The following is a 12,065-nucleotide window of genomic DNA, read 5'->3' as shown; positions in this document are numbered from 1 at the left end:
CAATTTCTACCGGTTGCTTCATCGTCATGTGGCGGGAAGGCAGAGAACAGGACGGGTGGAATTACCTCTGCCTTCGAAGCGATTTTCTTTCCAGACATGGATTCAGGACTGTCGACAAAAGGCAGCAATGATATCTCAACGAATTGATATTCAGATCATCAAATTACTTGCAAGCAAATCGAACATGATGTGGCAAACAGATACCAAATTATCTACGCTGAGCTCGAGGGAAAATATTCTCATAGCAAATGCATCGTCTCCTATGCACAGTTTAGATGATGAGAATGGCGGCCAATGCTTCTCTACAGTGTGAGTTGAAGCGGCACGTACTCCATGATCGACCAGCGCCACGAAGTCTAGCTGGAGCTAGCATAGACGCCTTCGAGTGTGACTAGGATGGAAGAAGCCCTTGTTCAACGTGCCTGCAGCTTTCTCTGTCTGCAACGGGAGCAGCCGACATAGATGCTTGTCAGCTCCTCCTGTCGAAGTAATTCATTGGTTGGCGGGGGGTAATGACAGGCGACTCGTCCGAGGGTCAATCACCGCCGATGTCACTTACACAATCACATACATGGATGGTGGCGGCCGCAGATTGCAGAATATGTCATCCCACAATTGGCACCAGCCAACTTCGCGCCGACCAAATGCCGCTATACTTTGAGCTCGCGCCAAAGACCAACAACGCCGCGCCGAAACCGATGGAGCGAAGCTGTTTTGCGCAGTCGCCGAGCGGCTGAATCCCGTTGTCATAGTGGCTTCTGGTCTTCAAACCCCGAGTCGGGATTTGGCCCACGATCATGCAGCACTCACCGACGGACAAACTCCACCCATCCCGAACAGCATCTCCAATAGCAGTAACTCTCTGGGAAATATGCCTCGAAGGTGTGGAAATGCGCAAATGTCCATTCCGCAATGGACACTGGGATACTGGCCGAAGGAGTGCGTCCGTCGCCGACCTCGAGTCCCCCCTCGACCAAAGTCGTCGCCGGATGTAGAGTCGCCCATTGCCTGCTTGTCGTCGTGCTTTGCAATCCATCCCATGAAAGGAGTGTCGACTGAGTTTCTGCGGCTGGAAAACACGACGATATATGGAGTTTAATAAGGCCAAGTCACTTGAGCACATTTCAATTTGAATCGAACAAGGTCCACAGCTCTTCGGCTCCCGCTTGACTGACCCTTTCCACTCTCCCACGCGCGCAAGACAGGTCTGCCATCTTCCAGTCTGCCTAGTCCCACCGCCAACCATGGAGACCTCCAGAGAAAACAGGCCATGGCTGGTGCAGAAGTACGGTGGTACTAGCCTTGGAAAACTCCTCGAGTCGATCTGCAGCAAAATCGTCCCATCCTACCTGCGAGACTACAACCTGGTTGTCGTCTGCTCGGCCCTCTCCGGTTCCACCAAGTCGAGCGGAACCACAAGCCTGTTGCTTGAATGCGTATCACACGCTGAGGCCGGACTCTCTGCGCAGACGCTGCTCAACAAGAATATTGATGCCATTCGGGATAGTCATGTCCGGCTTCTCGAGAAGCATCTCGTCAACTCCAACGGCACAAGAAGCGACTTGTGTAACGACATCTTCGACTCTACAAAGACACTCATTGTGAAGGAGTGCGAGAGCCTTCGAGGCTTCCTTTTGGCAGCACAGATCATCGGGGAGCTATCTCCAAGGGCACGGGACCGTGTCATCGCTCTCGGAGAGAAGCTTGCATGCAGAGTTGTAGCTGCGTTTCTCTGTAGCAGAAATATCCCGGCCGAACCCATCATCCTAGAAGACATAGTTGAGGCAGTGTTCGGTGCTAGTGTGTTCGACCAGAAGACGGCACTGGACAACCTTGGCCCTCGGTTCTATCACCTCATTGCAGACGAGATCACCAAGAGGATACATGACTGCGGCGACCATGTTCCCATCGTCACCGGCTTCTTTGGCATCATGCCAGACTCGCTGCTCAAGAACGTCGGCCGGGGATACTCCGACCTTTGTGCGGCTATGTGTGCGGTGGGAACCAAAGCGGCGGAACTTCAGATCTGGAAAGAGGTTGACGGGATATTCACGGCGGACCCGAGAAAGGTTCCATCGGCAAGACTTTTGTCCACAGTTACGCCGGAGGAAGCTACAGAGTTGACGTACTACGGCAGCGAAGTCATACACCCCTTGACGATGGATCAAATACGTTGCGCCAATATTCCCTTGAGACTGAAGAACGTCTTCAACCCGACGGCATCCGGCACAATTATCTACCCCTCTCGAACCCCCTCCCCGCCCCTTACTCCTCCAACACCAACAGACGAAAAGGTCGACATCAAGGTCCCTCTGCCCTCCATTGACTACATGTTGGGGAATGGCTATCACGGCGACCGGCAAGAGAGAAGGCGACCTACAGCCGTCACAGTTAAAGACGATATTCTCTTGGTCAATGTGGTTTGCAATAGAAACACTAAGTCTCAGGGGTTCTTGTCCGGAGTTTTTGATCGTCTCGAGGATGCGGGAATCAAGACAGATCTCGTCACTACTAGCGAGCGCGGCGTTAGTCTCGCGTTTCAGCATTCCGAAGAGGGCTCTTGTCAACATCAGAGGCTGAGAGTTGAGCTGGAAAAGTTTGGAAAGGTAATGCTTTCACACCTCGAGACATTCCAGTCATACATGCTTTGCCCCGTGAAATTCAGGACTGACCAAAGATGCCGTGCATGCAGGTGATTATCACAGAAAACATGTCCATCGTCACTATCGTTGGGCACAAAATGAGGAACATGGTCGGCGTATCAGCAGAGATCATGTCCGCCCTAGCATCCGCCAAGATCAACATCTTCATGGTCAGCCAAGGAGCAAGCGAGATCAACATATCGTAAGTCTAATTCTCCCTTGGCACCTCGTCGAACTCCCTCCTCAGCTCATCACCCACGCTAACCAACGTCACCCCAGTCTCGTCGTCCGCGCAGAAGACGCAGTCCTCGCCATGAACGTCATCCACAGCAAAGTCCTCCGTATCCCAACGCACTGGGAACAGGAGACAAACTTCATCAAAGGTGCGGAAACCCAGAAGCAGCAGAAGCAGCAGAGGGCCCGGCAGGCTGAAAACATTGTCGTCGGGCCCTGTTACCGACCACCGCCGCTTACACACCCCTCTTCCAGGTCCGTGGCTCTACTGACGAGGACGAATGCGGCGGCGGTGGTGACGACGGCGGGGCGTGATAGCCGTAGGTCGAGTGTTTATCGTGTCGCTGTTGGGCCTGCTGAGGCGGCTGCGTATCGGTATATTGTGAAGAGGTGGTTGAAGAAGAGGAGGCATGTTTGAGCTTCTCAAGGAGCGATGAACTGGTTATTTAGATGCGGATGTGTTCTTATCGTTGGCTTTCATTGTTGCTTCTCTTTGTTCTTTGATGATTGGCATCAAGTGGCGTTGCATGGCGAAAGATGGGGGACATGGCCTGTTTCGTTTCTGAAGATATCACCAGATACCATTAATCGATGTTTTCATTCTGCTAGGAAGATTCTATGTGCACTTTTATGTGTTCGTAGGGCAGCTTCATTGATGGTATATGGAGTTCAGGGCAAGTATATGAGGCACTCTTGAGTCTCTGTAAGACGTATGATAATTAATTCAGGTAAGTATCCGTCTCTTCAGCTCTCCGATATCTTACTTGCTACTATATTTGCCAACAGAGACGACTTCTCCAAGTTCTATTTCTGAGGCTCCATCATGAGCATCTAACATGGTGTATGGGATTTGGCTAATGGTCATAAGTCCTAACGCCAGACAACACCACGCGCCATGTGTCACTCCGCTATTCACCAACTTGACTCCCTTGCCCTTCTTTACCTCTATACTTTAATCTCGAGAACTTTCTCCTGCTTCTATTATACTTGCTCTATCCTAATGCTAGTGACTGCATAGGCACTACATAGTTCGAGAGGCTGGCGAAGTTGGAGCTGAAGGTTTGTGTTATGCATTCTCTATGATGAGAGATGATATTTTGGGGTATGCCTGCTTTGTTGCATGGTCTGGGTGATTGTTTCCGCTAGACATCTTGGTATGAGATGCTTTCTTGGTCCGAGGATTTGAAAATGGGAGAAGGTTCTTCAAGAGTGGGCGGTAACTTTGATTTCCCCTCGAAGCTACGTGAGTTTGCTATGATCTCGATGGTCCATTTCTAAATGCATACTTTATGGTGTTTCTCTAGAGCCACAAGTCTTCATTGTTGATGTTATGAGACTGTCTCCTTTCAACTCGTGCGGCTGAGGGACTCAGCTCGAGTATGGTACCGCTTTCGAGTATTTTTCTCTTGCAAGAAGTCACTGATGGTTGCAGTCAAGGAATGATGACGGTTGGCTTTGGGGGTTTCACTCTCCTTGACAGGTAGTAACAACTTCAACACGAATTACAGATTCCTCACTGAGAGCTGAATTGGCGATGAGCACGAAGATCCATGACCCATTGGTCAACAGTTTCTCGGGGAACTTGAGGGGGCGCTCGAATATCCAACCATCGGACCTCTGGTTTCGTGGGCTGCGAATCGTGATTCAAAAACCCTGTTCTTCAAGGACTTTTATCATGTCCCTGCGGCCTCACAGTCCGTTCGAATTCCCGGCTCTATCAAGCTCTCCAAGTTGGCCACTGAAAATATGTATCGCGTAACGCGTCCAACTTCTGGGACTTGGGCTTCAATATGATGTCTTAGGGTCCATCTCCTGAACTACCTCCATTAAACGTATGGCCGCGTCTCTACACAACTGAGTTACGGCTATGGGCAAGAAACGAAAGCATGTATAACCAACTACTCTATTATGAGTGCTTGTTCTTATATAGCCAGGTCAACCGAATGTTGCACGGATTCCATTGCGGCGTGGTAGCTTCGGGCCTTGTCGGGAGATCATCAGTGGGATTTTTTTTGGCTATCGATCCTTCACGCATGTGGATCCCGTGAATGCTTCTTCAAAGATGTCCCCGTTTTTGTTGGATCAAAGCTTCTGGAGAGACGGGCCACGACTCACGAGCGTGGGCAGAAATATGATGATACTTTACAATCAGACAAAATTTGTTCGTCTCATAACGCTGTAATGTAATCTGAACACGTCGCCGCGTCATTTTGAGCGCAATTGAAGCGAGCTTCGAACGAAATGTTCGTCGCATGTAACGGCCTAACAAAGACAGTTCAGTAACCATCGCGGCACAAAGAGTCGAATTATAGAGCGAGTTGCAGTGACTAAGCGGAACTACGCACCACGCCAAGGCAGAATAATTGAGCGCGCGCAACCCTGTCTCAAATCAAGTGCCACTGCCTCTGTCAATAACTCCACTGTATCCACAGGCGTTAGTGGCCGTGTAAGTGTTCCCGACGGCATTCTATAACCCGCGGGAACCACCAGTTTGCGGGCGGAAGACGTTGCTTATTTGACGTTCCCGCCGACGTGGGAAAAGAACATAGTAGCTCGATCTCCGACACCAAGATTGGCAGCTCTTCTGACCCATTACAGAACGTTTTCGGTTGTCGGGTCGCCAGAAGGGTGATATCGTCGCTATGTTAGGGCGTCTCAGACTAGCCTTGGCGATATAGAGTTTCACTGTTAATAACCGCTGGCGGATATTGGAAACATTGAATATATGATTGTGGATTTCCCTCCCGCCGGCTCGGCTTTACGAAAAGAGTGGGAGAGTTTTTGCGCCTGCACATGCGCCGACTTTCGATCAATTGGCCGATGTGTTCGTTTATTCTTCCGTCTGAAGAGAACGTTTCGTGGGCATCTCCGGACACTTTCTTGAGTTCTTTGTTAACAACGCTGGAGATGCAGAGGGGATCTGCGTATCAGGGCTCTGAGCCAAGTTTGAGGTTTGTCAGTCGCGGAGTTGCACATGGAACAGTTTATACTTAGTCTTTGCAACTGCCCACTGGGAGACATACTTTGTTCCATCTCGTCATAAAACTCCGCCTGAACTATCCGGACTGTGACCGGACGGCATCGTGCGGGACCTCAGGCCCCATTGAGAACCCCATCACCAGATTACGCAAGCAATGATCTACGAACGCAACGACGATGCTATTTAGCCAACGAATCCGGGCGCAGAGACTTTGTCTTGGTACCAATATCCCCTTAATATCAGGGGCATCGCCATATTGCGGCTTTGCAACTCCTCCACGTGGCGCGAGGGACTCGGTGCCCAGTTGATGCCGGGAGGTCCGGAGTTTTTAGGACTTTCAGCGAGGCTCTTCGTGGAAACCAGGCACTGGCAATCTAACACGACTCGCGCCCGCAGACCTCCGCCGCTGGATTTGTTCGCTGCAAGTTCTCTCCCAGGCTTCTCCCCAGGCTGGCCGACCTGAGCTCCGTGCACCCAACCCCGAACGGGGCGGTGGTTCCGAAACTGAATCAGCGGGAAACTCTATTTGGGTTCTGACGGGGTGTAACCTTGCCTCTCTCTGCGTCTAGGAGAAGAGGGCTACAGCTACGGAGCACCAAATCACTGCAAGTTTACCCAGCAGCACGGTTCAGGCTGACGAGGCGCGCCGAGTTACAGATGCCAAGGGGGCATGACACGGAACTTGCAAGTGAACCCCATTCAATCCCAGACAGCACTCAAAAGTTTCTGGAGAGTAAGGGGCAGCGCTAAACGGTGGGCGGAGAGCTTGGAAGGAGGTAGCCACTGCGGGATGTCGAAACCCAAAGCCAAATTCCGGAATCGCGTGCCAGACACCCAGAGGAAGGCAGATCAGATCAGACGATGCTGGTCAATTCGTGGGACCGTGGTGGGCATACAAATGGTCAACTGTTCCCACCGTCTTAACTTGTATCCCTTCTTGCTCGGACTTCTGAGTTTCTGTAGATCATCTTTTCACGTTCTTTTCACATTCTTTTCCGTTCGTCTCATCTGGACGCTTTATTTCCAAATCACCACACTCTTTTTACAAAAATACACCCGCTCGTAGCCGGCCTAGGAACAATGTTCGCTTCTACCATCTTTCTCTCTCTCGTCGCCGCCGCCGCGGCCGCTTGCGACGGCACCACCCCCAAGAACAACACCGGCGCCGTTTCCCCCGGTGCCAAGGCCCAGTGCGCCCTCCAGTTCGATGGCCGCATCCCCAAGACCTTCAAGGCTGCCGACTTCGACAGCACCTCCAGCCCTTTCAACACCGCCAACGTGTTCGGCAAGGGCCTGAAGTTCAGCGAGATTGTCCAGCTCCCTGGCGGCAACTCCCTGGTAAGTTTTGATATGAGAGCGAAGCAGTCCGGAACCAGATTGGGTTCCCGGATTGTCGTCTACGGAAAGCGTTTGAACTAACACCCAATTCCCCAGTTCGATGTCAACTCCACCCAGCCCTTCGAGGTCACCATCAACGACAAGTCCATCTTCGCCCCCAGCGAGACCAATGTCCAGGTCGGCTTCCGCCGCGCCGAGATGCTGCCCCTCAGCAACGACGGCAAGGACGCCTCGACCCAGGGCATCAAGACGCTGCACTTCTCTCTGCAGAAGGATGCCCAGCGTCCCCTGAACCTGTCCCACGAGTACCAGCTCGTCTTCCTCGAGAGCGCCGACTTCAGCACCAACCAGGTCGTCCTCAAGACCGGTACCATTCTCGGCCAGAACACCGCCGACCCCGATACCCTCCAGCTCTTCGGCAACGTCAACTCCAGCCCCGTCCCCGAGCTCTTCAAGACCAAGTTCACTGCCGGTGTCTTCCACAACTTTGCAATTAAGCTCGACTTCACCAAGAAGTATGTTCTACCTCCCAACTCTGTTCTCTATGCCTGGTCGCTAACATGACTTTCAGCACCACCGAGGTCTTCTACTCCCAGGGCAACTCCGCCCTCAAGTCGACCGGCGCCGCTGTCACCAACAACATTGCCGGCCAGGGCCAGTACCACTTCGGTATGCTCAAGAAGCCCGTCAACGGTGGCTCCGACATCACCAAGAGCGGTGACCAGCCCACCGGCATCAACGAGGGTATCATCTACGGTGGCATCTTCCAGGAGGACAGCTCCGCTGGCTGCATCTCCCTCTCCCCCTAAACCAAACACCACTAGAGGACCAAAAAAGACATGGGCGCAACGACGAGGGGGTTCCGGATTGAAGGCTATTTCTCTTTATTATTAGTACGGTCTTCGCAAAGTTGACTTTCTGGAGGCCTTGCATTCTTCTGAAGAGAAAGGATTCTAAAATACATGACTCTCATAAATGTGATATTGCCACTTGACCATCGTGCCGCTACCGCATGGTTTCGTCCAAGTAATCGACCGACTGCAACGCGCTGAACCTAGCAATCTTGGGGAGAGACTTAGATGCAGACGAAAGCTCGAAATGACACTTGGTCACGACTGTAATATGCAACCACCACCTTGGCAAAGTGAACGTCTAGTCCCGTCATTCAAACCAACCAATCACCAAACAGATGTTTCTAGCCGCCATATGTAATAGGCTCGGTTTGAGGATCACGAAGCTGACGCCCAGTCGACGCCTTCATCTGGGAGTGAACATATTACCGCCTCCGATGCGCTCGTATATCTCAAATGAAGCACTGATACGTCACGGAACCGCAATCTTTGAATTGCCTCATCCCAGTGGCTGGACGAAGTAGCCGTAGGCATGAGTACATGATACGCTGATGGTCTGCTTACCTCCACGTCCGAAGTCCATCGCGTCACCCCGGTCCAGGATCGCATGTGCTTCGAAGATTTGGTTTGGACGGTGGCTCTTCGTACTCAACCATCGCCAAATAGGAATCCTTAGAAACACGGACGAAACCCGTGCGCGCGTGGTCAGGTACTGACTTTGGCACCTGAAGATGTTGAAGTCTTCGCATCAAAGTCAGTAAAAGTCCCGATTTGCCTCAGATCAAGAATGAGGAAATCTCGAGCCAGGCACAAGAGGACTGAGAGGCAAAAGAGACTGAAGGTGGAAACGCCATCGTGAGCGTTGACCTACCTATCGTGCATCGATAGAGAAAGATGGGCTATCTGCTGTGTCACTTGAGACGTATGGCTCGTGCTCCTCGGGCATGAGCGAGGGGTTGTCTCATCGAGGACTCACACCACCAAAAGGAACTCGACCGTGAGATGTACAAGGGTTTCGAGTTCAGTCGACTCAGATATCCGCTCAACGAGTCGGGCTTCGGGTTCCGCTCCGTCTGGCGTCTGTCTGGTGGGGACAAGAGCAGGACGACAAAGGGCCTGGACCGAGACGTCCTTGGATAGAGTGGAGTCAGCACTGTCCAACGTTTTCTCCGTCGGAACTTGTTATTGGTTTGAGCTGGTGAGAGGTTGGGGGCATGGGTCTTCGACAGACGGGATGAGAAGGCAGACGCTCGTACTCAGGTGTCGACCCATAGCTATCACCGAGACCACAAACATTCTCAATAGCATGCCCTCTGGGGTATGAAAAAGATAAGAATGCGGTATGATACTTACTGCCGACGTTCATACTAATAGTCACCATAGTCACTTTCCGTTAGCCAGCCTTCCACGGCGAATACGTTCAGTAACGATTCGCTACACCTGGGGGAGATGTAAAGAGTATGCTTTTGGAGCTTGCTTGTGTTTTCTTCTCATTTCAAGCATAAGGGGTTTCCCTTTCACTCTCAGACCTTCAAAGTTCTCAGTCAGCTGCCCCATCTAGGTGTTATGTTTGTGCAAATTTCTAGAAACTTTGGCAAGCCGCAACGCCAGCCTCACTACGTTCAAGGACGCACAATACCTATCACAGCCATGGACTGAGGCTTTCAAATTCTCAACGAGAAGATCAAAAGGCGCCTATCCATACGGAGTACTCCAGCCCCCATTCTAACGTCTTTGGAGTCTGCATAGGCTTGAAAGTAGAAAGACCCACAGGTCCACCTTCCGCGGAGCCACAAATATCGACCAAAATTCAAGAAAAATCAAAAACATACAACACCAGGTATTCGCTGGTCGTCACCGACCCAACTACTAATCCGGCCCTCATTGGCTTGTCTATGGGAGAGCGGACGGGATCCCGAATTTTCCAATGGGTATGGTCGTATGTGATGGATTAAGGGCATCGTGACATTCATGAAGGCACCTAGGACAACACGCATAACTGTCTTACGTGGAGAACCTTCGGCAGCAAATCTGACATCTTAATCACTCTAGGCTTGCGCAAAGATTACCATTATCTTATTCTGTCTGTTCTGAGATGCAATACAGCGAGAGACTCGTTAGACTGGGCTCGCAGAAAACTTCACAAGTGATTCAGCAGCCCACAGGGAGTTTACAAAGAATACTTAACACTCTCATCGTATTTTCCAATTGCTCTCAATATTCTTTGAGAACTATAACATATTGAAATGTCGCAGATGGTTATTGAATGATAGAATCAGATTGATGTAATGTCATCGCTTGATGTACACGCCTCCTCAGAAGCTTTCTTAATGCGTCAAATGCACGAGACACTGATACGTAACATTCTATAGTTCCTCGATTCTGGCATCAAAATCTCAGGGTTATGCTATCTGAAATTTGATTTTCCGTAGGAATATCCTGACGTCTAGTACGGAACACACTCGCAGATATTGCCAGGGAGACTTGAGGAGGAGATTGGTAAGCTCATGTTGCCAATGCAATGCCAAGAGCATCGAGTGGACAACTCACCGGCACAACTTGTCCGCAAAGCCACCGCAGTTTTGGATGCAGTCTGCCGTGCTCTGGCAAGCCTCTTGTGCTAAGGCTTGTTGCGAGAAGAAGGCCAGGGCGGTCACGGCGACGGAGATGACGTTGAAGCGCATGTTGGGCGAGTTTAATGGATTGTGAGGAGTAGTAGACAGATCTCGGTTGCTTGAGTAGGGAAGAACGGGATCACATATATTCTGGAAGGTGGGCATCTAGTGGCTTTTATACCATCAATCAGGCCAAATTGTGTAAAGTCATATCTCCCCACCTCCGTACGCGTGCGGGTCATCGAACGTCAGAGTGGAATGTAAATGGGGCTTTTAACGTTGAATTAATCTAAAGTAAGCAGTCTATTATTCCTACTTTAACTTTATTTTGGGCGTATGAGTTAGTTGGTAGGAGTTTTGGTATGATGAGACTTCCTGGCAGACCATGACTTGCGAACTGTAATAGATTTCACAGCCCCATCAATGTCGGGGTTCATGAGCTCGCACCGGAAAGCGAAACGGAGCTTATGACCTGAGTCGTTCATTTGAGCGGGCGTACTCAACTCCCGTAAGGCCCGACTCAGGTTTTCGGTGTCATGAGAGGTGGCCTATTCTCATTCTCTATGACTATGATTATTATCCCTACGTGTCATGAGCTACGTGTAGTCTATGGTGAGCTTCTAATTACGGCGAGGCTGCAGAGGAAGCTGTGCAGGTTACTAATGGCTTATCCGAGGTTTCCATGGATGAAAATACATAGTTTTCTGCTCTCACTTTTGTTTCATCGAGGAAACGTACACCTGATGCCCGGAGAAGGAGAGATGAGTTAAATTCTGTTGTTATAGAGGCTGGGAGAATAGGCGAGTCTTACTTCCTTCTTGACTCTCAGTCTCTGCAACAGGCGTCTTTCGAAATGTCTCGTCATTCATATGGCCGATATCTCTAGAAACTCTTCTCATACTTGAATCACATTGACGACGCCATGCATTTTGACTGTTTACCGAGTTCAAGCCATGTAGGAACGTCTGCACAAACTTTACAGGGCTAAGGTAGTGTTCTAATAGATTGAACTATGGCTCAACGTACGACATTTCTATGAGCTAGGCCAAAGCCTAATCTGTATTGCTGTAGTAATTAGGTAGAATCATATTGTGTTAAAGAATTGTCCCCATTTCGTTACTAGACAAAGCCCCACACATCCCAAATCTCTAGTTGGGGAGCTTAGGCATACCTGATTGATCACGACATGCCGATAAGCGATGGCGTAGTTGAACACCGTTGTTCCCGCTCAGTATTTCCGAGCAAATTCTTTGCAAAGACCAATTTCAGAGGGCTTTATGCACTGTTTCAGTGCTATACATGCGTATCTTTGATCTCTTATGGTCGGAGAAGTTGTGGATGTGCAGACTCCAATCTCAAGTAATCTTGAGGTTCTTGTTTTCTTCCCTGATAATACGGCAAAGGA

At 50.4% G+C, this 12,065-nt stretch overlaps 4 protein-coding genes across 4 annotated transcripts; 3 read left to right on the top strand and 1 right to left on the bottom strand.

The window, feature by feature from the left end:
• Positions 1–1,244: 1,244 nt before the first annotated feature.
• Positions 1,245–3,294, top strand: CABS01_07318 (aspartate kinase; the record flags this gene model as incomplete). The annotated part of the gene is made up of 3 exons (XM_060540681.1): positions 1,245–2,606; positions 2,693–2,844; positions 2,922–3,294. 3 exons carry the CDS (start codon positions 1,245–1,247, stop codon positions 3,292–3,294), a joined length of 1,887 nt encoding a protein of 628 aa, XP_060403566.1.
• Positions 3,295–6,936: 3,642 nt separating this feature from the next.
• Positions 6,937–8,003, top strand: CABS01_07317 (uncharacterized protein; the record flags this gene model as incomplete). Its single annotated transcript, XM_060540680.1, has 3 exons — positions 6,937–7,194; positions 7,291–7,709; positions 7,766–8,003. 3 exons carry the CDS (start codon positions 6,937–6,939, stop codon positions 8,001–8,003), a joined length of 915 nt encoding a protein of 304 aa, XP_060403565.1.
• Positions 8,004–10,491: 2,488 nt separating this feature from the next.
• Positions 10,492–10,729, bottom strand: CABS01_07316 (uncharacterized protein; the record flags this gene model as incomplete). Its single annotated transcript, XM_060540679.1, has 2 exons — positions 10,492–10,528; positions 10,596–10,729. The coding sequence occupies 2 exons, from the start codon at positions 10,727–10,729 to the stop codon at positions 10,492–10,494; spliced, it is 171 nt and encodes a 56-aa protein (XP_060403564.1).
• A 1,117-nt stretch (positions 10,730–11,846) lies between these two features.
• On the top strand, positions 11,847–12,023 carry CABS01_07315 (uncharacterized protein; the record flags this gene model as incomplete). The annotated part of the gene is made up of 1 exon (XM_060540678.1): positions 11,847–12,023. The coding sequence occupies one exon, from the start codon at positions 11,847–11,849 to the stop codon at positions 12,021–12,023; it is 177 nt and encodes a 58-aa protein (XP_060403563.1).
• Positions 12,024–12,065: the final 42 nt, after the last annotated feature.

Source organism: Colletotrichum abscissum (genome assembly GCF_030869225.1).
Source record: "Colletotrichum abscissum strain IMI 504890 chromosome Unknown Scaffold_15.1, whole genome shotgun sequence".
NCBI classification, from domain to species: domain Eukaryota; kingdom Fungi; phylum Ascomycota; class Sordariomycetes; order Glomerellales; family Glomerellaceae; genus Colletotrichum; species Colletotrichum abscissum.
The sequence above is the reverse complement of the archived record's forward strand: the minus strand, read 5'-3'. Positions and strand labels throughout refer to the sequence as shown.